We start from the raw sequence: 23459 nt of genomic DNA, 5'->3' as shown, positions 1-23459 counted from the left end.
TCCGATTATAAAAATATTCTTCATAAAGGCTCAATGACGTTTGTGCTCTATAGCGCCACCTGTAGACCAAACTGACTCATTATAGAGCAAACACTCATCTGAACAGTCCTGCCAAAACAAAATCAATGACTTACATACAAACTTAAAAACAGATAAAGGCACACGAGTAAACTCTAACATGTAAATGAGGTATAATGTGAGACACATATATATTTATATCTCTATGCATAGCTTAAATATCTCTAAACATGCACTATATGAGACGATGTTGGAATGTTGACTTGGTCCTGGTGATGGACGGGGTTACAGGTGATCTAGCGTGACACTAGAGCACTCGTAACCCCGTCCATACCTTACCTGTCCAATCAGGACGCTAGTAGCGTCCTGATTGGACAGGTAAGGTATGGACGGGGTTACGAGTGCTCTAGTGTCACGCTATGGACAGATGAGGTATTGACGAGGTTACGAGTGCTCTAGCGTGCTGATTGGCTACAGCGTCTCCTCTTGGATGTTGTCGAGCTCTTGCGTCTGGACGGCTTGCGTGATCAGATGAAGCTCTTCGCACAGAGTTTCGTGTCTGTACGCCACACGGATGTCAGGAACGTTTGTGCGACGGATGTCATTGCTGAACGGTCCTTCTTCATCATAACCAGGACCTAACCAATAACTCTTCGCCTGAGAGAAACAACACAAACACGAGTGATTCAACTGTGTGTATGTGTGTGTGTATAGTATGTATAAGTTCTTCAGTAGAATGTGAGAATGTAATGTTTACTCTACACACTGTGCATCATACACACTACAGAACCCATGAGAGTCCTAAAATTAGTTTTGTCTCTTTCAAAAATTGTTTTTGTCTTTACATTTTCTTTATTTTTTTCTCAACTTTTTTGTCTTAACTTTTTTTTCCCAAATTTTGTAGTCTTTACATTTTTTATGTATTTTTTCAATATAATTTTTCATTTTTTTTGGTCTTTAAATTATATATATAACATTTTTATTTTATTTTTTTTGTCTTTACATTTGTGTCTTTATATTTTTTCTTTTTAATTTTTTTTAAATTTTTGTCTTTATATATTTGTTGTCTTTAACTTTTTATCCTAATTTTTTTTTCTATTTTTTTTGTCTTTACATTTTGTCTTTACATTTTACGTTTTTATATTTTGTCTTTACATTTAAAAAAATTGTCTATACATTTTGTTTAAATTTTTTGTCTTTAAATGTTTTATTTTTTGTCTTTACATTTTTCTTTTATCTTTTTCAAAATTTTTGTCTTAGATTTTTTTTCTTTAGATTTTTTGTCTTTACTATTTTTCAAATTTTCTAGTCTTTAAAATTTCTTTTCTTTTCAATTTTTTCATTTTTTTCTTGTTTTAATTTTTTGTCTTTACATTTTTTATTTTACAATTTTTTTCTTTAATTTTTTTTCAATTTTTGTTTGTCTTTACATTTTTATCTTAAAAATTAGTTTTCACATTTTTGTCTTTACATTTTAAAATTTTTTTGTCTTTAAATTTTTAATTTTTTGTCTTTACATTTTTCTTTATCTTATTCAACGTTTTTGTCTTTGATTTTTTTCTTTACATTTTTAGTCTTTAAAATGTCTTTTTTTTCTAATTTTTGTCATTTTTTTTCTTGTTTTTAAATGTTTTTTATTTTTATAAAAATGTAAAGACAAAATATTTGTTCTTTCAAATTTTGTTGTCTTTACATTTTTATAAAAAAATCTACTTTTTTGTCTTAAATATTTTTTCTTTCAAATTTTGTTAAGACAAAAAATATGAAAGAAAAATATTTAAAGAACAAAAAATGAAAAAAGAAGTATAAAAATGTAAAGACAAAATATTTGTTCTTTCAAATTTTGCAATTTTATTTGTAACTTTTTTTGTCTTAAATATTTTTTTAAGACAAAAAAGTTGAAAAATAACATTGTCTTTACATTTTTATAAAAATAAATGTTATTTTTCACATATTTAAGACAAAAAAAGTTACAAATAAAATTGCAAAATTTGAAAGAACAAATTTTTTGTCTTTACATTTTTTATACTTACTTTTTCAATTTTATTTTTCTTGTTTTTGGTCTTTAAATATTTTTTCTTTACATTTTTGTCTTTATATTGTTTCAATTTTTGTCTTTAACTTTTTATCTTATTTTTTTTGCTTTACATTTTTTCGTCTTTGTGTATAGGCGTGTGTGTGTGTGTTTGTGTGTACAGGTGTGTGTGTGTTACCCTGTGTGAGAATCCACTCATTAACACACTGTTTCTGGCGAGCTCACACATGTCACATGAACTCAGTTTCCAGACCTGAGCTGCGATGCTGTATTCCTCCATCAGAGGCTCCTGAAACACACAACACACAAACATGTATATACAAACACACAACATCAAATCAATACACAAAGTGACACAAAATTATCCACATGGATGCCCAAAGGGTCCAAAATACACGTTTAATATCCAATCACATCACACAGATATTAACATAACAAAACTGACCAATGATTGATGCTGCACACGCGCGTACACACACACACACACACACACACACACACACACACACACACACAGTCATGCAAAACACAGACACTGCTCATAAATACCGTAGTAAAGGTCGATGAGGTGAACGTTTGTTGCAGCTTCAGCCATTAACCTGAAACCGATGCTTTAACATCAGACACAGAGTATTGACAGACATCACGAGCCCGACAGACAGACAGACAGACAGACAGACAGACACCCGTCTCACCTTAGTGAAGTGAAACTGCAGAGGGTCATCGGTAGAGAGCGACACCATGAGCCCGCGGGACAAATACTCGTGCAGAGGATTACGATGATAACTCAAAAACAGACTGTTGTTACTCAGAGGAGACATGGCGATGCCAATCTGAGCCAAATAAAACAAATACTGCAGGACTGGAGCCTACAGACAGACAAACAGACAGACAGACAGAAATGAACTCACAAGCTGACAAATAAGTTCTATAAATTTCTGTTTGTGTAGTTGTGCGAGTGTGTGTACCTTTCTGAGCAGCAGTCCGTGTGAGATGTTTTCTGACAGCATGAATCCAGACACCAGGTGATGAATAGGCCCCGCCTCCCCGCAGTGAGGTCGCAGCATGAAGGTCTGGAAGCCCCGCCTCCTACACAAACATAGAGGAGAGGTTTAGGTGATGCAGAGATCATGTGATGATGATGATGTGGTGTGTGTGTGTATACCTGCGCAGGTGGTTCAGGACGGTGATGTTGGCATACATGTAGTAGAGATAATATGAATATGGTGGATTATCATCTTCACACCAGCGGGCAGGTGATGGACTGTCCAGATTAAAGATGTGATGCTCCGGTTTAGACTCATCATCGACACTGTCAAAACCCACCACCTGATAACAAACACAAATATTACATCACATTAGTGATTTACAAAAAATATATTACTATGATGGTATGTTCACACCAGACGTGAATGAAGAGTTAAACGTGAGTGATTACTTGTTAGGTCAATGCAAAAGTTGTGGTGAGATTTACGTGAATGAGGCTGCGCGAATGACACGATTTGCGTGAATGACACAGTGCGAATTGAGCGTTTCGGGCGTTTGACAGGCGCAATGCGTAATTCATGCAAATGAGTTGAAAAATCTAAACTTTGGCGGATACTTGCGCCACGTTGGCTAATCAAGTTATCTAATCACGTTAACTAATTCATTACTGTGGGTTTACACCAGACGCGAGTTCAACGATTTGCGCAAGTAGATTACATACAAAGTCAATGCAAAGACGTGAAACCGCGAAAACACGCGTTATTCGCCTTAAACCTGTCTTCATCCAAGTTTAAAATATTCAACTCGAGCGAAAAATTCGCATGACATGAAGTTAAATCACGGGAGTAATCTAGAGCGAGTAACGCAATGTCCCGCATTGGGTGTGTGTGTAGCAAGCGGATGACACAAATTTCACGCACAAATTTCACACGCAAATGACACGACTTTAACGCACGAACAAAGCAAATTTCACGCGCAAACACCGCACATTTCACGCGCGCGAACGACGCACATTTCATGCGCGCGAACGACGCACATTTTACGAGCGTGAATAACGCACATTTCACGAGCGCAAACGGCGCACATTTCACGAGCGCGAACGACGCACATTTTTACGAGCGCGAACGACGCAAATTTCACGAGCCAATGATGCACATTTCAAGAGCGCGAACGACGCACATTTCACGAGCGCAAACGACGCACATTTCACGAGCGCGAACGACGCACATTTTTACGAGCGCGAACGACGCATATTTCACGAGCCAATGATGCACATTTCACGAGCGCGAACGACGCACATTTCACGAGCGCAAACGACGCACATTTCACGAGCGCGAACGACGCACATTTCACGAGCGCGAGCGGCGAACATTTCACAAGCACAAACAACGCACATTTCACAAGCGCAAACGACGCACATTTCACGAGCGCGAACCACGCACATTTCACGAGCGCGAGCGGCGCACATTTCACAAGCGCAAACAACGCACATTTCACAAGCGCAAACAACGCACATTTCACGAGCGCGAACCACGCACATTTCACGAGCCAATGATGCACATTTCACGAGCGCAAACGACGCACATTTTTACGAGCACGAACGACACAAATTTCACGAGCCAATGATGCACATTTCACGAGCGCGAACGACGCACATTTCACGAGCGCGAGCGGCGCACATTTCACAAGCACAAACAACGCACATTTCACAAGCGCAAACGACGCACATTTCACGCGCGAACGACGCACGTCACGCGCCAATGATGCACATTTCATGTCACTTTTTTTGAGTGACGAGTTCACTCAAAAGGTTAAAGCGTCCAACTATGCGTGAATAGTGTGATTTATTCAATTTAATTGCATTATTCGTGTCTGGTGTGAACGCACAGTGAGACTTACGTGTTGTAGGAACAGGTGGAGGTCTGGGTGACTATTTGGGTTGATGGTCACCTCAAACAGAGGCATGAATATGTTCTCCAACATCTGCTGGAAGTTTATCAGTTGTTTCTTTGTGCGGTAAACATCACTGCAGACGCAAACACACACATCAGTGACCTTTAACATCAACACACACAGACAAACACACACACGACTGATGTCATTTCCTTACAAGAGTCGTGGGATCTGAATGAGCCAGCGGACGTTGTCTGAATACACAGAGTGTGAAACGGCCCACTCCGCAAGTTTATCCCATTCATCCATAGATCGACCGTATACGGACAGACGCAGCTCGGCATTCTGATATTTACTCTCCTCGAGGTCTGACATCACTTCCTGTACAGACACACAGAACGTAACATTCACTGTAATGATGTACATTTTTGACTATCATACGAAAATGGTTGAGCTCTCGTACCTTGACGATGTGGGCGAAGTATTTGCCATTGATGTGATTGTCCGTTTTGATGAAGATCTCTCTGAGGATGGACTCTCCGATGGGGTTGTATTTGGAGTTGAATTTGTCGAAACGATGGAAAGTGTTTCTGTCCTGAGGAGCAAGTTTATGATGTCACACAAACGTCAAGTGATCCTTACAGGAGCTTTATTATAACGTCTTACCGCGTGCATGTCGAGCGTGTCGACGCTGAGGTCGTACGCCGTCAGATTCATGTTCTCGAACACGTCCATCAGCGTCTGACCGCGACCGCCCTCCATGTGCACGATCTCATCGGGGTATTTCTTCATCGCACGCTTAATAAACCTCAGCAGATGTTTCTGATTCATGCAGGACGAGGCGTGAATGTGCGTGTCCACCTGAGACAGAAAGAAAGAGAGTCAGATGATATAAACGTGTCATCTAAACTATTCAGGTGTGTAATATGCAGAAGTACTTTTCGTATGTTGTAGAAATCTCGATGTGGCACTTTCTTCTGCGCCGCCAGCTCCTTCATCTCATTCAGAAGAATGTGCATCTGAAACTTTGAGCTCAAATACTGCAGTCGCCGATAACAGAACGACTTTCTGTATAAACACAAGTCTGAATTAAATGCATGCACACATACGGTTGAGCGCATGAGCACGATGCATGCTGGGTAATGTGTGACTCACACAGGGCCGTTGATGATCAAAGCCATCATGACGTTCATATCCGTGATGAATTCCTGCAGATCTGGATATGGCAGATCTAATTCTGTGCTCCTGTAGACACACAAACACACCTATAAACCTGATGTATTAAAGTATATAGCTCTGTACTAAACACTAGTAAGCAGCCCATTGGTGCGTTCATACCAGACGTGAATGAAGCATTATGCGCAAGTGATTTAAATTAAGTCAATGCAAAGGCGGCACAAATGACAGAATTTGCGCAAATTACGCAATTTGTGCGAATTGAGCATTTCGGGCATTTGACGGACGTAACATCAATTACATGAGTTGAAAAATCTGAACTTTGGTGGATATTCGTGCCGCGTTAACCAATCAGGAGCTTGCTCAAGTAGTGATGTAATTATGACGTAGTGAGCTGAGACAGAAATACAAAACAACAATGGAGGACGGACAAATAACATCATCGCTGTGTGTGGACACCCGAAAGCTGTACGACACATCTTCGTACTTTTATAGAAACAGGAATAAAAGGATCTTGCTTGGAAGACAGTGAGTGAGGAGGTCAAACAATTGTAAAAAAAAAGTTGTAAAAACGGTCTTTACCCAATTTATATACATACACCTACTGAGACTACAAGCTAAAGCCAGCAAATTGAGAAAATTCACATCTTCAGGCGCAAACGTCGCAAATTTAATGCGCAAACGACACAAATTTCACGCACGTATGACGCAAATTTCACGCGCAGATGTCGCAAATTTCATGCGCAAACGACCAAAAAATCAGGCGTGTACGACGCGAATTTCACGCGCAAACGACACAAATTTCACACGCAAACGACACAAATTTCATGCGCGTACAACGCAAATTTCACTCGTGTACGACGCAAATTTCACGCGCAAACAACGCAGATTTCACGCGCAACAACCAAAAATTTACACACATACAACACAAATTTTGCGTGCAAACGACGCAAATTTCACACGCAACGACCAAAAATTTAGGCTCGTAAGACGCAAATTTCATGCACAAACGACGCAAATTTCACGCGCAAACGACCACAAATTCACGCGCATACAACAAAAATTTCACACGCAAACGACAACAAATTCACGCGTGTACAATGCAAATTGCACACACCAACGCTGCGTAAATCACGCAGGAACGACACACAATTTAGTGCGAACGGTGCAAATTTCACAAGTGAATGACGCAAAAAGTATGCTGAAATGAGGCGGGAACAACGAGAGTTAACTATGCATAAATAGTGCAAATTATTTGCCTCATTTGCGTCTGGTATGAACACACAGTAACAAGACAGCATTTTAGGGTTTTACACAGACACCAGGCGACTCCAGGCCGGATCTGCAGAGTCCATATAGATGCATCCTCAAAACAGTAAGCAGCAAAATAAATCTGCTCAAACCTTAAACATTACTGTGTGCATCACAGATCGTCACGCTTGTTTGATGTTGAGCTTCTGCTCATATAAAGTGTTTCAAATCACTTCATTAGGTTTATGATCCATTTTTCCTTTTATGGTCATTTGTAAAAATGAGGTTTTGCCAAATTTAGCAGCACACACACACACGCACACACACACACACACTCACTTGTCCATTGGGTTTTGTTTGGTGTAGACATGAACGACTCCATCCACCATCTTACAGCTGTAACCCAAATCAGACGGCAGGTTCTTCATGTCCTGGCCTTCATAGGGGTGAGTTTTTGATACCGGTGGGTGAACAGGAGCATCTGAGAAAGAGAGAGAGAGATGAGTCTCTTGAATCTCTTCTGTTTGTGTGTGTTTGTATGTGTGATGACACACCTGAGTCGACCGGGCTCTCGTGAGCGTCCTGACTGAAGTTGACGTCCGGCGGTCTGTCATTGAGCTCCTGAAGGGATCGAGCGGTGGTCTTACAGAAACTCTGCAGTGATACATTCATGTACTTCTCACGGATGAATAAAGCCTTCACCACACACTTAGCAGCGTCTACTAGATCAGTGAATGGCACCTGAGTACAGAAACATCACAAAAAACACGTCAATAACACAATTCAATTAAAGTGGAAAACACTGCAAAAATGACTTAAAATATAATATAAAATTAAATTAAAAATATCTAACAATTCTAAAATTAAGATCCTGATGAGCAAAATGACCTAGGAAAATAATCTAGTTTTTAGACAAAAATATAAACTTTAGTTAATTAGTGCTTAAAACAAGCAAACAAAAAATAAATAAAAAATCTGCCAATGGAATAAGAAAAAAAATCTTGAAATAAGTTTTCTTTTTTCATAAACACTTAATTATTACTTAAAATAGTTTTAAGCACAAATTCGCTTAAATTTGATATTTTCTATCTAAAAAACTAGAATTATTTTCTTAGTTCATTTTGCTCATCAAGAAAATAGATCTTAATTTAAGAATTTTTATATATTTGTACTGAAAACAAGATGCTTTTTTCTTGATGAGCAAAACGACCCAAGAAAATAAGTCTAGTTTTTAGACCAAAAATATCACATTTAAGTGATTTGTGCAACAAGCAAAAGAAAACAAGCAAAAAAATGGGAAAAGCAAATTTTTCTTGGATTTAGTGTTTAAGAAAAATGTTCAAGATTTTTTTGCTTTCCCCATTGGCAGATTTTTTTGCTTGTTTTATGCACAAAAACACTTAAATTTGATATTTTTGGTCTAAAAACTAGACTTATTTTCTTAGATTGTTTTGCTCATCAAGAAAAAGCATCTTAATTTTTTGATATTTTTACTGAAAATATTTTTTTGCAGTGTAAATTATTATTATAAGCTTACAGTTGTGAATCGGGATAGAAGTCGGTTTTAAATGCTGATTTTTACAAACTTTGCTTATTTTTAACCAAAAAAGGGTTTGAAGATTAACGTTTTTCATCTCCACAGACACTTTCATAACAAATGTAAATGCCTTCACTGTAAACAAGTGTCTAGTAACAAAAAACATGTACAAATAACCGAACGTGAGGTTTTGTGTCATTATTCTGGAAGCGCTAATCCAGACCGACATCGCTCCTGTTGTTTTCTCTCACACAACTGCTGTCTTACCCCACACTTCTCCTCTCCTGAGATGGACACACGCTGAAATTCTCTCTCTATAACCGTCTCTCTCTCCAAGTAATGATAATCCACAGCATCTTCATGACCGTCCTTCAGAAACCTGCAGACAGACACCAGACCAAACATCATGAGAGAGAGACAGAACCAGACAGACAGAGAGAGATAGAGGAGAGACAGAACGAGACTCACTCCAGGTCTGCAGTGCTGTCTACTTTCATGAAGTCTTGTTTCGCTCTCAGCAGAATCTCGGGCTCAAGCCTGAGGGGGCGGAAAGGGGCGGAGTTTGGAGAAGGGGTGGAGTTTGGGGAAGGGTGGGGTGAGGCAAAGCAGCAGATTTGAGTGAGTAAGACACACAACACACCTAGTGTTACACAAACACACTCATACTGTATATACACTTTTTGTTTCGCACGCAGGCACACACACGTACAATGCAGCTGTGCATCTAAAAACAAACCAGACCATAATCTTTGTGCATGTGTAAGCACTGTTTGTGACAAACACAACCAAACAAAGGAAAACATCAGTGTGTTGTGTCTATCTGTGTGTGAGAAGAATGTTCTCATAAATTCACACACAACAGTTTGTGTTTCATGCATGGATGTACGCACACACGGATGCACAGGTGCATGCACACACACATACGCACACACACACAAACAAAATCACGGTCTCATTATCATAACATCACAGGGGCGGAGCTTGATTTCATCCATCAGACACTGATTGGATTGTGTAAAGTGGGCGTTTTATTCAAAAAGATGTTAGGGATGAATGTGAGTGCTGCAGTGCATTGTGGGAGATTCAGTGTTCTCATGAAACTCCTGGACCAGAACATAGAAGAATCCTGGTTAAAACCTCTGATCAGTTTGGTTTCTACTTCTGTGATGTCACACTGAAAAGCCCCACCCACACTAACATCTCATTGGTCTGTGTATGTTGCATCATGGCGTGTGTTTGTGTCTCACTTGACGTCCTGACTGATCTGTCTCTCCAGACGGTGTCGTCTCTCCTCCAGCTGTTCGATTGGACTTTCTTCAGGAAACTCGTACGGTGCACAACGCATATCGCTGTCTGTCATACTCCTCACTAACAGCTCCTACACATCACAAACACACACAAGACAACTCATCTTTACTTAAATATTAGACCTTTTATACATTTAAGTTAGGGCTCCAACTAACGATTGTTTTCATAATCGATTATTCAGGCGAGTATTTTTCGATTAATCGGATAAATTTAATTTAGATTTTTTTACTTATTATAGCTAAATTATGCACTAAATTAAGATATTCATGTGTAAAAGCGCAAAAGCCACACACTACTACAGACTTTTATTAATATAATCTTTTTAATTTTGAAACAGATGATTAGTTTGTGGTTCGATACTATTTTTAAATAAAAACCCAACACCAATTTCACAAATACTCATTTATATATATATATGTACTCACACTTATTAACCAACGTTCATTTGCGCTTTGCTCCCGTCATTGCCCTGTCCTGTTAATTCAACTATCTGCCATTTATTCAATTAATATAATAAATAAGACACAAACCTCAGCGATCTCTTTGTATTTTCCATCCATAGATGTGCGCAGATCCACAGGCAGATGTTTATGAGTGACAGGTGTACCGGGCAGTGAACGCTGAGACATCAACGGCCTCTGATCTGAAGAACCATACAGATCTATACACAAAGAAAGAGAGATTATAAATAATAATAATAATAAAAATAATATTTATTTAATACTGATAACAAATATGATAAAACCGTAGATGCTTTAGCGCTGAATTTACAAAGAAACTTTAAACTTTTGCACAACTTTATGAGCATGTCTGTGTACAGTCAACTGCTAAACACTGACCAATCAGAAACAAGCATTCTACAGACACTTCTTAAATGTAAGTAATGCACACAAACACCTGTACATGACACAATGGCTATTAGTGTAACTAAAAGTACAACAACTATCTATCTATGTATCTCTCTTCATTCTCAGTGATGCTACATCTCTCTGTCTGTGTGTGATTGGGATGGTCGGGTTATGTCTGGTTTGGGTTGTACCAATGTTCATTGTAAGGGGTTTGGGATGAACCACAGTGGGCTCTGGAACTCTAGGAATCCTGGGAAAATCAGCCACTAGTATTCATGGGAACCGAAAATAAGACCCCAGTCCTTCATCACCCAGCAGTATAAAACACATCGGGACACAGCGACCCGTGACAATGACCCAGTGTAGTATGTAACATATTATAACAACATTTACAGTACACACACAAATACAGGGCTCGAAATTAACCTATTTAGTAGGTAGCACTGGCGCTTCCCAAATGTAAAAGTTAGGAGTTCATCATCCTGAAGATTAAAAGCTTGAACAATCAAACTTGATTTTAAAATATTTGCCACACACTTGACTTGTGCTTGCCTCATTAATAAACAAGCTATATGCTTAACATGTGTAGATTTATGAGGCCCTATAAAAACTATTTGTAAAATTGTTTATTTAAAATTCAGTTTTTTTATTTTCACAAATGTTTACATTTTTCTGAATTCTAGATTTTGACTTTTCATTAATGATTAATTACATTGGTAACACTTTACAATAAGGTTAATTAGTTAACATTAGTTAATGTATTAACTAACATGAACAAACCATGAGCAATACATTTATTACAGTATTTATTCATCTTGGTTAATAGAAATAAAGCTTTTAAGTGTTTGTTCATGTTAGTTCACAGTCCATTAACTAACATTAACAAGATTTTAATAAAGTAGTAGTAATTGTTGAAATTAACATTAACAAAGAGTAATAAATGCTGTATAAGTGCAGTTCATTATTAGTTCATGTTAATTAATGTAGTTAACTAATGTTAACTAATGAACCTTATTGTAAAGTGTCACTATTACATTTCACTTATCAAACAGCATGTTTTGTAAACCGAATTCATCAAATGTAATAATTAATATTTTCTAAAATAATCAAATAAAAATAAAACAAATAAATTTAGCATTTTTATATTTTGTCAAAATGCTGCATAAAAAAAACTTTGTTTAAATTAGAAATTAAAGTACACATCTTTTTAGAGTGATTATATTATTTTAGAAAAAAAGAAAAAATAATAAAAAATTAAACCATTATTTTCATTATTTTAAAAGTAGATTTTTCTGTACAATAGTAATATATTTCTGTCAACTTCATTACGCTTAACAGACTTTTATTTTAATGGGTTGTCAATGTGTATTTGACGATATGAACTTGATATGAACTTCATGTGTTGGTGTCCTTGGGTGCTAAAAACAGCATGAAACTCCGTGTAAAGTTTCATTGGTCTCTATGAGACATTCGCTAATTATTTCACAGTATGTTAATGTTTCGTAAAGAAATTAACAACAATTATTTGCGCTTGCGCAAAAGCCAATAAAATTTCAGGAGAATATACGACCAAAATGGTCGTAATTTTGAGTCCTGCATAATATATGATGTAAACAAAACATTTATTCAGCAAGCGATTAGTTGCGATTAATCGTTATGCAGCACTAGTCTATGTGAGTGGATCATAGCAAAAATAATCTGTAAAGTGAAACAGACATTCAGCTAACATTATAAAGTCAGACAGGATTCACTTATTTACGTTTCTGTTATCAACAACAACACAACACCAATACTGAATACTAACACACACATATATATCTGATGTGTGTGCAGACTGTTGATGTGTTGTGTATGCGTGTTTTCTCAGACGTCACCGTCATCTTATCAGTAATTCATGAGGTCACACACTCACGTACAGAGAGAGTTCCTCTTTCTCTTACGCCTCATATATCATTCATGTATGTGTGTGTATAAAGCTGCAACATATACAGAAATTACACAAATGTGTAAATCACAATGTTTAAACTGAATTATTTTATATGTCAAAAACTTTATGTATATTCAACATTTCAAGCCAATATAGTTAGCACAGAACTGAAAAACTAAAATAAACTGTTTACATTTTTAAAATATATTTTTATCATAATTTAATTTTGCAAAATCAAAACTTCATCGTATAACCGCATTGTTTAGCAAGTTATTGCATTTTCATTTACACTGTTAAAAAAATGCAGCATGATGTTAAAACAACTTGCTTTTGCAAGTTAATTCAACCTATTATTTACCTACATTTTATGTGATAAGTTGACATAACTTATAAAAGCAAGTTGAAATTGTTTAACTTAATTTGTTCAGTTATATATATATTGATTTGACAAAAATGCTAAGTTTTTTAACGGTTTGATATTGACGGAAAAGTGCAAAGTTGCTTAACAATGTGGTATACGACAATGCTTTAAAGTTTGCAAAATTAAATGAAATAATGATGAAATATATATATAAAAAAACATTTCTTTTACAGTGCATGCAGCACTAGCTCAGGATGAATAGTGCAGAAAGTTTGTGTTTGTTTTTAGATTCGCTAAATAAAACAGAGACGGGACGGCCTAAAGTTACACACTGACCCATCATTCATTTATCATGACAATCACACACCTGTGCAAACATTATTACACATTAATAATCATCAAACAAAAATTAGAAAATAAAGCAAATGAAATAAATAATGAAAACATTATAAATATTTATAAACAAATATTTTAATTTAATAAATTCAATATTTATAATGCACATTTTTAAGTATCATAATTTAGCATTAAAGGTATTATAAAATAAAAAATATTAATTTAAAAACTATTGTACAAAAAAAAATACTAGTAAAACTAATAATAAATATATATATCAGTTTAGTAGATTTGATTAGGCATGCCATAAAAACACTCCTTTAGAGTGGTGTGTTACTGCGTTACTCTAAAGATCTGATAAGCGTACACACCCCACCCCGTATATATCTCTCGCCCCCCTCTCTCTCTGACTGTCGTACACTCACCAGGACTGGTCCAGCTCTGTAAACTGCCTCTCTTATGAGCTTTAGCTTTGGTTTTGCTCTGCGCTGGAGCTGCGCTGGAGTCCATGCTGCTGACTGCACACAGGATGATGCAGAGAGAAAGAGAGAGAGAGAGAGAGAGAAAGAGAGAGAGAGTGCTAGCAGAGAGAGAGTCTATCAGCAAAGCAGCAAAATATGAGAGGAGGAGGCGGGGACTGGGGATCTCTTAGCGCAGTAGTGGGGGCGGGGCCTGTGAGGGAATGACTCTACTCTAAGGGGAGGGGCTTAGGATTCCCCTACATCAGCCAATCTGATCTGTCGCTGCGGCAAGCATGCAGCAAAATGATGTCACTGAGAGAGAGTGAGCATGTTTGAAATGTTTTGGCGTATGTCCATACTACAGATATACTGTTACTGAAGTATGCATACTGTGTGCAGAATAAGAAGTTTCTGTAGGCATAATATGCACTATTTTTATGCACACTGTTTGGGAATGTATCCCACAATGCAATGCGCTTAGATCTATATCTTAGATAGTCATAGTTTGTAGATACGACATACATAAGAGAGAGAGAGAGAGCAAGAAAGAGAGAGAATTTCCTGGAGTATCCCTATAGGAGCACATCCAAAATTCGGGATCTCTGCTGTCAACAGGTCATGACTCTTGACTGAACACACACAAACAATTCAGACAGACATCATCACTGACTGACTGACTGACAGACAGCTGATTTTACCCAAGAACCGCCCACTTAGGAAAACAGCCCAGAATGACACGGAATGCTAATTACAGAAGACTTCAGTTTAGCTGCGACGCCGCAAGAACTGACAGGCGGATGACGTCAAAGTACCGCGAGAGCGAGTCGAAATTAGACTTCTCCTTTAGGTTTCTAGATGTGCTCTCGCGGTACTTTGACGTCATCCGTCAGTCGTTTCTTAAAATCGAGCTAACCTAACAGAACACCCGGCAAACACTTTAAAATCATGCCAAAACAATTTATTTCTGTATAGAAAACACCGATTTTCACGAGTTTATGAAATTTCACAAGTATATTCACTAGTTGTAAAATACATTGACTAGTCTTTCCTCAGCATTTAGGAGATTAAGTGTCTTGACGTAATTTCTTGGTTTTTACGCGTGTATTCGGCTTATAAGAGCTTTTACAGCTTAATAACTTCATACAAAAACGTTTTTACACAAAGAGGAAGTTTGATATCAGTTCTGCTGTCATTAAGACTTTAAACTGTGGTAAAACCTTAGACCCGGTTAAATATTCACCCGGTCAGGGTCAAAGGTTCCTCACATCTGTCCTTAAATGATTATACCATAACGTTACACTTTAAATAAACACACAAAGATCACATAAGTGCAATAAATACATTAATAATGTGTTACATGTATATTATAGACCTGTATGTAATATCTATGTATCATCACATCATATGTGTGTTACTGTGATCCCTTTTGTGTATCTCTGTACAAGGTTAAGTATTTGTTCAGAATTATATATTGTGTATAGCATGTATATTAATTTTATATATTGTTGTGTTGTGTAGTGTAAGTTAGTGTGGTGAACTCACTCGTCATGTTTCTCGATTCGGATTCGTTTCGTTGCTGATGTTGCTGCTGATGAAAATGATGCTGTTCAATAAAATGAATGATCACAGTCAGATTCCGTGTTTATCATCAATCGATGGGTTGAGATTTATCTGTTAACACAAACTTTATATCGTCCATGAATGAAAATCACGTCCGGTTGTAAGCTGAATCCGCTCGTTTGAGTTTCAGGACTTTGATGAACTTTAGCGGAAACAATGGAGTCATTTAAAGGGACCGCGCCACATTAAAAGATTCACAGTCAGATCGGAACAAAAACCTGGCGAGTTTAACTGGCATTCGGCTAATATAAATATATATGTTTTTAATAAATTAAAATGTACATGTTTAATGTAATTTGTAATCTGGTCACATTCTTTGATGAAAATTATTTTCTTTTCACCACCAGAAGATGTCGCTGCTCATCCATCTGATTCTAATACAATAACCTTATATAGAAAAGCCCGGGATTTAAAACATATTTCATTATAAACACTAAATTACATTAATATCACATCACACAGAAATGTTAGATAAAAAAATATATATTATTATATTTTTACAAACTGTAAAATACGTAATTTACATTAGTAAAAGATTACGAACACGATCCCATCCAATTGGAACGCGCCTCTAGTTAACGTCATGCGAGTAGGCGTGGCTCTCGAGGTTTCTTCTTCCGGTGAGTGAGGTGATTTAAAGCGCACATTTTTATTGTAATATGCTGCGGTCTGTTATATTTGTTATGATTGTAAACACATCGCTTCTCAGTCTATAAAGTTCAACTTCGGCATGTAATCGCGTGAAGGTAAACAGATTAATCTTAGACGACCTCAAAGAGCAGTAAGCATTATCAAACATTAAACTGACAGAAATGTGTACGTGAATAAATTCGTCTATGGTAGTATATAATGCATGATGTTTCTTTAATGCTTTCACGTGCAGAGCAGAGATTTAAAATACGTGTTGTGAGGTTTTGTTGGATTGAATGTGTAACTGTTTGGTGACGTCACATTTATTTGTATATAAATAGATTTTAATCTAATGAAATGGTAGATACTTCATTGACTATAACACATGTAGGGTCAGTTTCCCATTAACTGGACTAAGATTAATCCAGGACTAGGCCTTAGTTATATTGGGATAGCTTTTATAAACATACCTTACAAAAAAAAAAAAAACAATACTAGTGTGCATCTTGAGATAAAATAATGGCACTGATATATGTTAAGATGTGTCAGTGAAAGACATTTTCAAATTAAGGCACATCTCAAAAATGCATTTAGTCTGGGACTAGTGTAAGCCCTGTCAGGGAAACCACACCGTAGTCCATTAATATGATAAATAACAGACTTCATATTAAACTAGACATGCCTTACATCAAAACGGTCCTTAAAAAAGGATATATATATATATATATATATATATATATATATATATATATATATATATATATATGAGCATTAGATGTATGATTTTAATCCTTAAAGAAATATTCCACGTTCAATTAAACATTATGATAATTTACTTACCCAGATGTCATCTAATATGTGTTTCTTATGTTTTTTGAGGAAAACTTTCCAGAATTTATCTCCATATAGTGGACCTCAACACTTTACAGTTTCAATGCAGCTTCAGAGAGCTCTAAACGATCCCAACCAATGCATAAGGATCTTCTATAGAGAAACATCATCATTCCCCCCCAAAAATAAGTACTTTTTAACCACAACTTCTCGTCTTGCTCTTTCCATGTGACGCACTGGCGTGACCTTACGTATTACGTAATCACATGGAAAGGTCACGCAATGACGTATGTGAAACTAGTGCTCCTTCCTATTGCATTCTGGTCACCCACATGTCTTGCAACATTCAACACACAATTAAAAACCCATCTCTTCCAAAAATACATAGATATTGACCGCATTTCTATCTCTTATAATAGTTTAAAAAATTATAAAAAAATAACTATGTTTTTCTCTCAACAGGTATTGTTTGGGAATAGCGAAAACTTGTATCTTGTTGTACTATAGCCTCCCTATAACACATCGTTTTTATTGTTTCCTAATCTTTGTACACTGCAAAAAAATGATTTTCAAGAAAAAAATCTTAGTATTTTTGTCTTGTTTTCAGTAAAAATATCTAAAAATTCTTAAATTAAGATGCTTTTTTCTTGATGGTCTAGTTTTTAGACCACAAATATCAAATTTAAGTGCTTTTGTGCATAAAACAACAAAAAAATCTGCCAATGGTAAGCAAATTTTTCTTGAATTTAGTGTTTAAGAAAAATGTTCAAGATTATTTTGCTTACCCCATTGGTAGATTTTTTGCTTGTTTTATGCACAAAATATTTTAAATTTGATATTTTTGGTCTAGTTTGGCTAAAACTAGACTTAATTTCTTGGGTCGTTTTGGTCATCAAGAAAAAGCATCTTCATGTAAGAATTTTTAGATATTTTTACTGAAAACAAGACAAAAATACTAAGCATTTTTTTGCAGCGTAAGTCGCTTTGGAAAAGTGTCTGCTTAATGCCTATATGTAAATATGAGAAAGAGGAGCGTTCAGATGTTGTTGCATGTGGAATGATACGAAATTTATGTCTTTGTGTCAGTTTATGGTTTAAAATGGTCCGCAAGTGTGCGTTTCACATATGCAACGCATGACCTTTCCACATAATTACGTAATACGAAAGGTCGCGCTGGCGCATCCCACGGCCAGTGCAAGACGAGAAGTCATGGTTTAAATCTGTTTATTTTTATTTTTGAGGATGGTTTGGTTAGATAAGAGCCTTATGCTTTGGTTGAGATCATTTAGAGCGCTTTGAAGCTGCATTAAAGGCGGGGTGCATGATCTCTGAGAGCCAATGTTGACATTTGAAATCACCTAAACAAACACGCCCCTACACCAATAGAATCTGGACTTTCTTTTGACACACATACGCAACCCAGGCAATGATATTGGTTAGTAGACACGCCCCTTACTGCTGATTGGCTAGAATTGTATTTTGGTACTCGGCCCGAGTCAAAAATCATGCACCCCGCCTTTAAAACTGTAAACTTTGAGGTCCACTAAATGGAGAAAAATCCTGGAAAGTTTCTTCTAAACTGAACAAAGAAAGACATAAACATCTTGGATGGCATTGGGGTGAGTAAATGATCAGGATTTTTTTAAATGCATGGCAAGCCATTGATCATCCCTTATATATTTGATACTAAAATGTTGGTTTTGATGCAAATGTTAAGCAGTTGTGATTGAACCAATTTAATATGTACATTTTGATTTTAGCAAACCAGATTACAATGAGTCTACAATCCAAACATACAGGAACATCTCAAGATAAAACAATTTGATATTAAATAAAAAAATGAATGATCCAGAAGCCTTCAGAATGATGCATGAAGATACTGAAGAACAAAGAGGTTTGTGTTTATACCCGATGCTTAAAGATCTCACGTTCTTCTGTCTACTTTCCTTAATGTTTGCTTATTTAATACTTTAGACCTGATGTGGATGAACGGCGATGATGAAGAACTGGAGAAACCTCTGAATTTCTTACAGATCAAAGAGGCCGAGGAGGATTTCAGCTGTTTTCAGTATGAACAGAGTTCGGCATGTCTTCAGAGATACATGACAGTTCACATCGGTGAAAAAACAAACACGTGTGATCAGTGTGGGAGGAGTTTCACATCTAAAAGTCATCTTAATAGACATTTAATAATTCATACCGGAGAGAAACCGCACACATGCCATCAGTGTGGACAGAGCTTCACGCGTTTAGAAACCCTCAACAGGCATTTAGAGAGCCACAGCGGACAAAAACCGTACACGTGCCTCCAATGTGGAAAGTGTTTCACGCGTACAGGAAACCTGAAGAGACATCTACAGGTCCACGCCGAGACGACTTTAGAGAAGACTCTGCACGTGTGTCATCAATGTGAAAAATCATTTACACGTCTCCATAACCTAAAGAGGCATTTAAGAGTCCACAGCGGTCAGAAACCGCACACGTGTCACCAATGTGGAAAGAAGGTGATGGATAAAGAAAAGCTGAAGGTTCACATGAGGATCCACACTGGAGAAAAGCCCTTCATGTGTTCCCACTGTGGAAAAAGCTTCATTTATGCGATCAGTCTCAAAAATCATCTTCTTACTCACTCTGACGTCAAACCGTTTCACTGCGATGTCTGCACTAAACGCTTCGTTTCAGCATCAGGGCTAAAGCGACACCTGCAGGTTCACGCCAACGAGAAACCTCACGCGTGTTCGGTGTGCGGGAAGTGTTTCGCGCGGCTCGACTGTTTACAGAAGCACCAGGACATACACGCCGGGGTGAGAGCTCACGTGTGCTTTCACTGCGGGAAGGCTTTTACTACGGTAAGCCAACTGAAAGAACATCAGAGGATTCATACTGGAGAAAAACCTTACAAGTGTTCGCAGTGTGACATGAGATTCACCAAACCATCCACCTTGAGTACACATAAGAAAGTACACGCCGGAGACAAACCGTATCACTGCTCTTCATGTGGGAGGGGTTTCAAACAATCAGAGCAACTACTGGAGCACATGAAAAAACGGCACAGTTGACCATCTTCAAAATGTCATTACAGCGTGTTTGAAAAAAAATATGGTTCTTTAATATCATTTATTAATGTGTAGAGTAGGGCTGGGCAGTATATCAGTATTTTTTCCCATCGGGATACGGGATGACATAGAGTCTATTTCGGTATGGTTTGCTTTGCAACAGAAGCTCTGCCAGAAATGTACACCAAGGTCTGATGTAAGCTTTCCAAAATGTTTGTGCAAACTGTAGCTGGATTTCCTTCACACTGAATTTAAGCACATTTTAAAGTATCGCATAAGAAACGAGCCGCCAAACTTTGATGAACTCTTTCCCCACCAGTGTTTTTTAAAAAAGTTGCCAGCACCAGCATTTTTCATGATTTTCACAAAAGTTTAATGCCTTCCAGAAAATGTTCTTCTTTAAATATATAAACAAGCTATACATCAAATGAAAGAACAGACCCTCTAATTTCAAATAAAAAAATAGTTTCATCCTAGCTTCATTAGTTCTCTTTTATCACCTCTTAAATATGTGTAGGTTTCTTCAAAAACACCAAATTTGAGCAAAAAGCTGAGATAAATCAATTTTTGTGAAGGACTTTTGATAGAGATCAGATGCAGAGCGATCTTTAAAACATACACAGAGTTCTTTCTCTTTCACGTGAGGCGCTACTTCCGTTGTATAAGTTGTGTAAGTGCGCCACCTGGTGGATAATAGTGGTATTGTGGAAAGCTGGAAATTCGTGTCATTGACAGGGAAGCGTTTTCTCTTAATTGACGAGTTATCTCATCAATGGCGGCGAAAGAGTTAATTGACAAAAACGTCTTTACCAGTGATGCCACAGTTACTTTGAAAAAGTAATCTGATTACTGATTACTGAATACTCCCTTAAAAAGTAACTAAGTTACTTTACAGATTACTTGATTTTAAAAGTAACTTAGTTAGATTACAAGTTACTTTGTTAGTTACATTCCAGTAACTGCCAACACCCCCACTGCCTCAACATTAAAAATGACAGCCGGTTTTGCCAACACTCACTTTATTGGAAGTGCATTTTTAACAGTAACGTCAACAATGTATCTCCTGACATTTTAAGTTGAACTGTTGTGTTTTAAAAAACTAAAATATATATATGAGTCTTTCTTGACTTCACTTAACATAAATAGGGGTGAGCAGGGGCCATTTTCAGAAAAACTTAATTTCAAAAGCTAATGTTTTAGACAGAGATATATTTTTCAATAACTCACAAATGTGGTCTATCAAAACCAGCTGGAATTTTGAACAAATGTAAAACGACTTCTGTATAATTTCACTTTAAACAAGAGTAGTGAATTGTTACTTTTGACCTTGACAGCAGGGACGAAAGTAACACACAGGTTGGTCAAAAGTAACACAACAAAACATGATAGATTTTTGTGTTACACTTGTTTTTATTAAATATATATTACTATGACCTCTTTAATATGTAACTGCAAACTTATTTTGTCATTTATCTTTGTAAAAAATAATTAAATTACATTTTTATTTTAAATTTCTGTTTTATCAAATGTTTCAAAAGCAACCAAAAGTACAAACTTAAATTGCTGAGACTAAAAAAAATTCAATAGTTTGAACACTATGAAAATAAAATTAAATCAAATTAGAATAATATCAATGTTTTACCATATTATACACAGTATTAGCAGCGGGACAAAACTAACAAGTGTTACTTTTGACCCGACAGGATCTACTTACTCTATAAACTCGACTTACTTTTTTTTTTGAAAAACTGAGAAGTCTTCAAGATGTTATATAGTAAATACCTTGTAGATTTATCAGTATTGTAACACATGAAACGAGAAAACAACGCGTTGTAAGAAAAAAGACCGCTTTTGGAATGTACTTATCATGGTTGAAAACAGTTCTGGATCTACACGTGGAAATCGGTGAATAAATAACGCGATATTTGTCAACTCTTTCAGAGGTTATGTGCTAATATGCTGTCATAGTGAGATTTAGATGTTATCAGGGCTCGGAGAAAATCGCTTTGTTACTTTCGTTCTTCAACTCTCCCACACTTACTGGTTTTGCACTGAAGTCCAGCTTTTGTTGTTTGGGTAGTGGATGAACTCCTGCTCACTGCTTCGCATCACCGGGTGGGAATTGCTCAGTTTGACTGTCTGCGCAGTGCCGCGATGTTTTTTTTTTTTTAAATTGACGTAGTGTTTTTGTAGCTGCATCTCTCTTCTCTCTCCATTGTACGTTGTTTACGTTTGTGTCGCTTACACGTGACCTGAAAATATTTTACTAAGGAAAATTTCAAAAATAGTAACGCACAGTGACTTGGATAAGTAACTTTAATCTGATTACTGGTTTGGAAATATTAACGCGTTAGATTACTCGTTACTAAAAAAAGTGGTCAAATTAGAGTAACTCGTTACTAAGTAACGCGTTACCGGCATCACTGGTCTTTACACTCGCTTGAGGCAATTTTTGACTAGTGCGAAAAAGAGTAAATGTGAATAATAAGAGATGGAAACACATTTGCGAACATTACTATATATGGGTTTTGAAGACGTCGCAATGCCTTTGCTGTTAGTGCCTGCATCAAAAATTTGACATTTTTGGTCTGTGCACAGCATTCAGTTTGGCGACTACAAGTTGTGCTGCTAGTAAATTCATAACTTGACCAATTTTCTAAGCATGCCTTGTTTTATTTACTGTTGGTAACTAGATTACCAATACCACCGTTATTGGCTCTAACAACTTGATGGAAACCACCTAATTTACAATTGGTTGGTTTTTTTTTTTTGCGAATTTTGAAAATATTTTAATTTACGAAACAAATTTAAGAAACCCAGCTAGTGAGAAAAACCCTGTCCTCGAAATGTTATTTTCATCATACGCTGTTTCAGTAAATGCATGAAAACATTTATTCCACTTTCTAGAATATACCAGGATATTGATAATATACTTTAACTCGTCCCAAAATGTTTTATAAACTTCATTAAAGCCACAATATGTCATTTTTTTGTAATACAATATCCAAAAAACACTTGCACAGTGTAATATAATTAATGCAGTTGTGTACATTATCCCCAAAGTTTCCAAGGATTTGTAAATCCAGAGATATTCCTGTTTTAAAAGTGCTTGTGGGAGTTTTAGCATCGTCTAGCGGTGAGACTATGAATTGCAACCAGTCCACAGCTCACCCCTCCTTTTCGA

At 36.6% G+C, this 23459-nt stretch overlaps 2 protein-coding genes across 8 annotated transcripts; one reads left to right on the top strand and one right to left on the bottom strand.

The window, feature by feature from the left end:
* Positions 1-414: 414 nt before the first annotated feature.
* On the bottom strand, positions 415-16048 carry LOC129453287 (AMP deaminase 2). Of its 5 annotated transcripts, XM_073865528.1 has the most exons (19): positions 15824-15911; positions 15681-15741; positions 10736-10866; positions 10145-10275; positions 9366-9434; positions 9165-9276; positions 7915-8101; positions 7700-7841; positions 6089-6178; positions 5872-6001; positions 5600-5794; positions 5397-5528; positions 5151-5314; positions 4940-5066; positions 3219-3382; positions 3022-3142; positions 2749-2922; positions 2232-2342; positions 416-675 (listed from the first exon to the last, which is right to left on the bottom strand). In XM_073865528.1, the coding sequence occupies exons 2-19, from the start codon at positions 15685-15687 to the stop codon at positions 490-492; spliced, it is 2373 nt and encodes a 790-aa protein (XP_073721629.1). In that variant the 5' UTR covers positions 15688-15741; positions 15824-15911; the 3' UTR covers positions 416-489. The 5 variants fall into 5 exon arrangements, with proteins under 5 accessions (XP_073721626.1, XP_073721629.1, XP_073721628.1 ...); XM_073865527.1 differs by having other exon boundaries at positions 15681-16048; XM_073865524.1 differs by lacking the exons at positions 15681-15741; positions 15824-15911 and adding an exon at positions 14103-14422.
* Positions 16049-16369: 321 nt separating this feature from the next.
* Positions 16370-21073, top strand: LOC129453290 (uncharacterized). 3 transcript variants are annotated; one of them, XM_055217478.2, is made up of 3 exons: positions 16370-16504; positions 18988-19113; positions 19194-21073. In XM_055217478.2, exons 2-3 carry the CDS (start codon positions 19059-19061, stop codon positions 20276-20278), a joined length of 1140 nt encoding a protein of 379 aa, XP_055073453.2. In that variant the 5' UTR covers positions 16370-16504; positions 18988-19058; the 3' UTR covers positions 20279-21073. The 3 variants fall into 3 exon arrangements, with proteins under 3 accessions (XP_055073453.2, XP_055073454.2, XP_055073455.2); XM_055217479.2 differs by having other exon boundaries at positions 18980-19113; XM_055217480.2 differs by lacking the exon at positions 16370-16504 and adding an exon at positions 18455-18838.
* Positions 21074-23459: the final 2386 nt, after the last annotated feature.

The sequence above is a fragment of the Misgurnus anguillicaudatus genome, unplaced genomic scaffold (assembly GCF_027580225.2).
Source record: "Misgurnus anguillicaudatus unplaced genomic scaffold, ASM2758022v2 HiC_scaffold_31, whole genome shotgun sequence".
NCBI lineage: Eukaryota > Metazoa > Chordata > Actinopteri > Cypriniformes > Cobitidae > Misgurnus > Misgurnus anguillicaudatus.
This window is presented reverse-complemented; position numbering and strand designations above follow the sequence as displayed.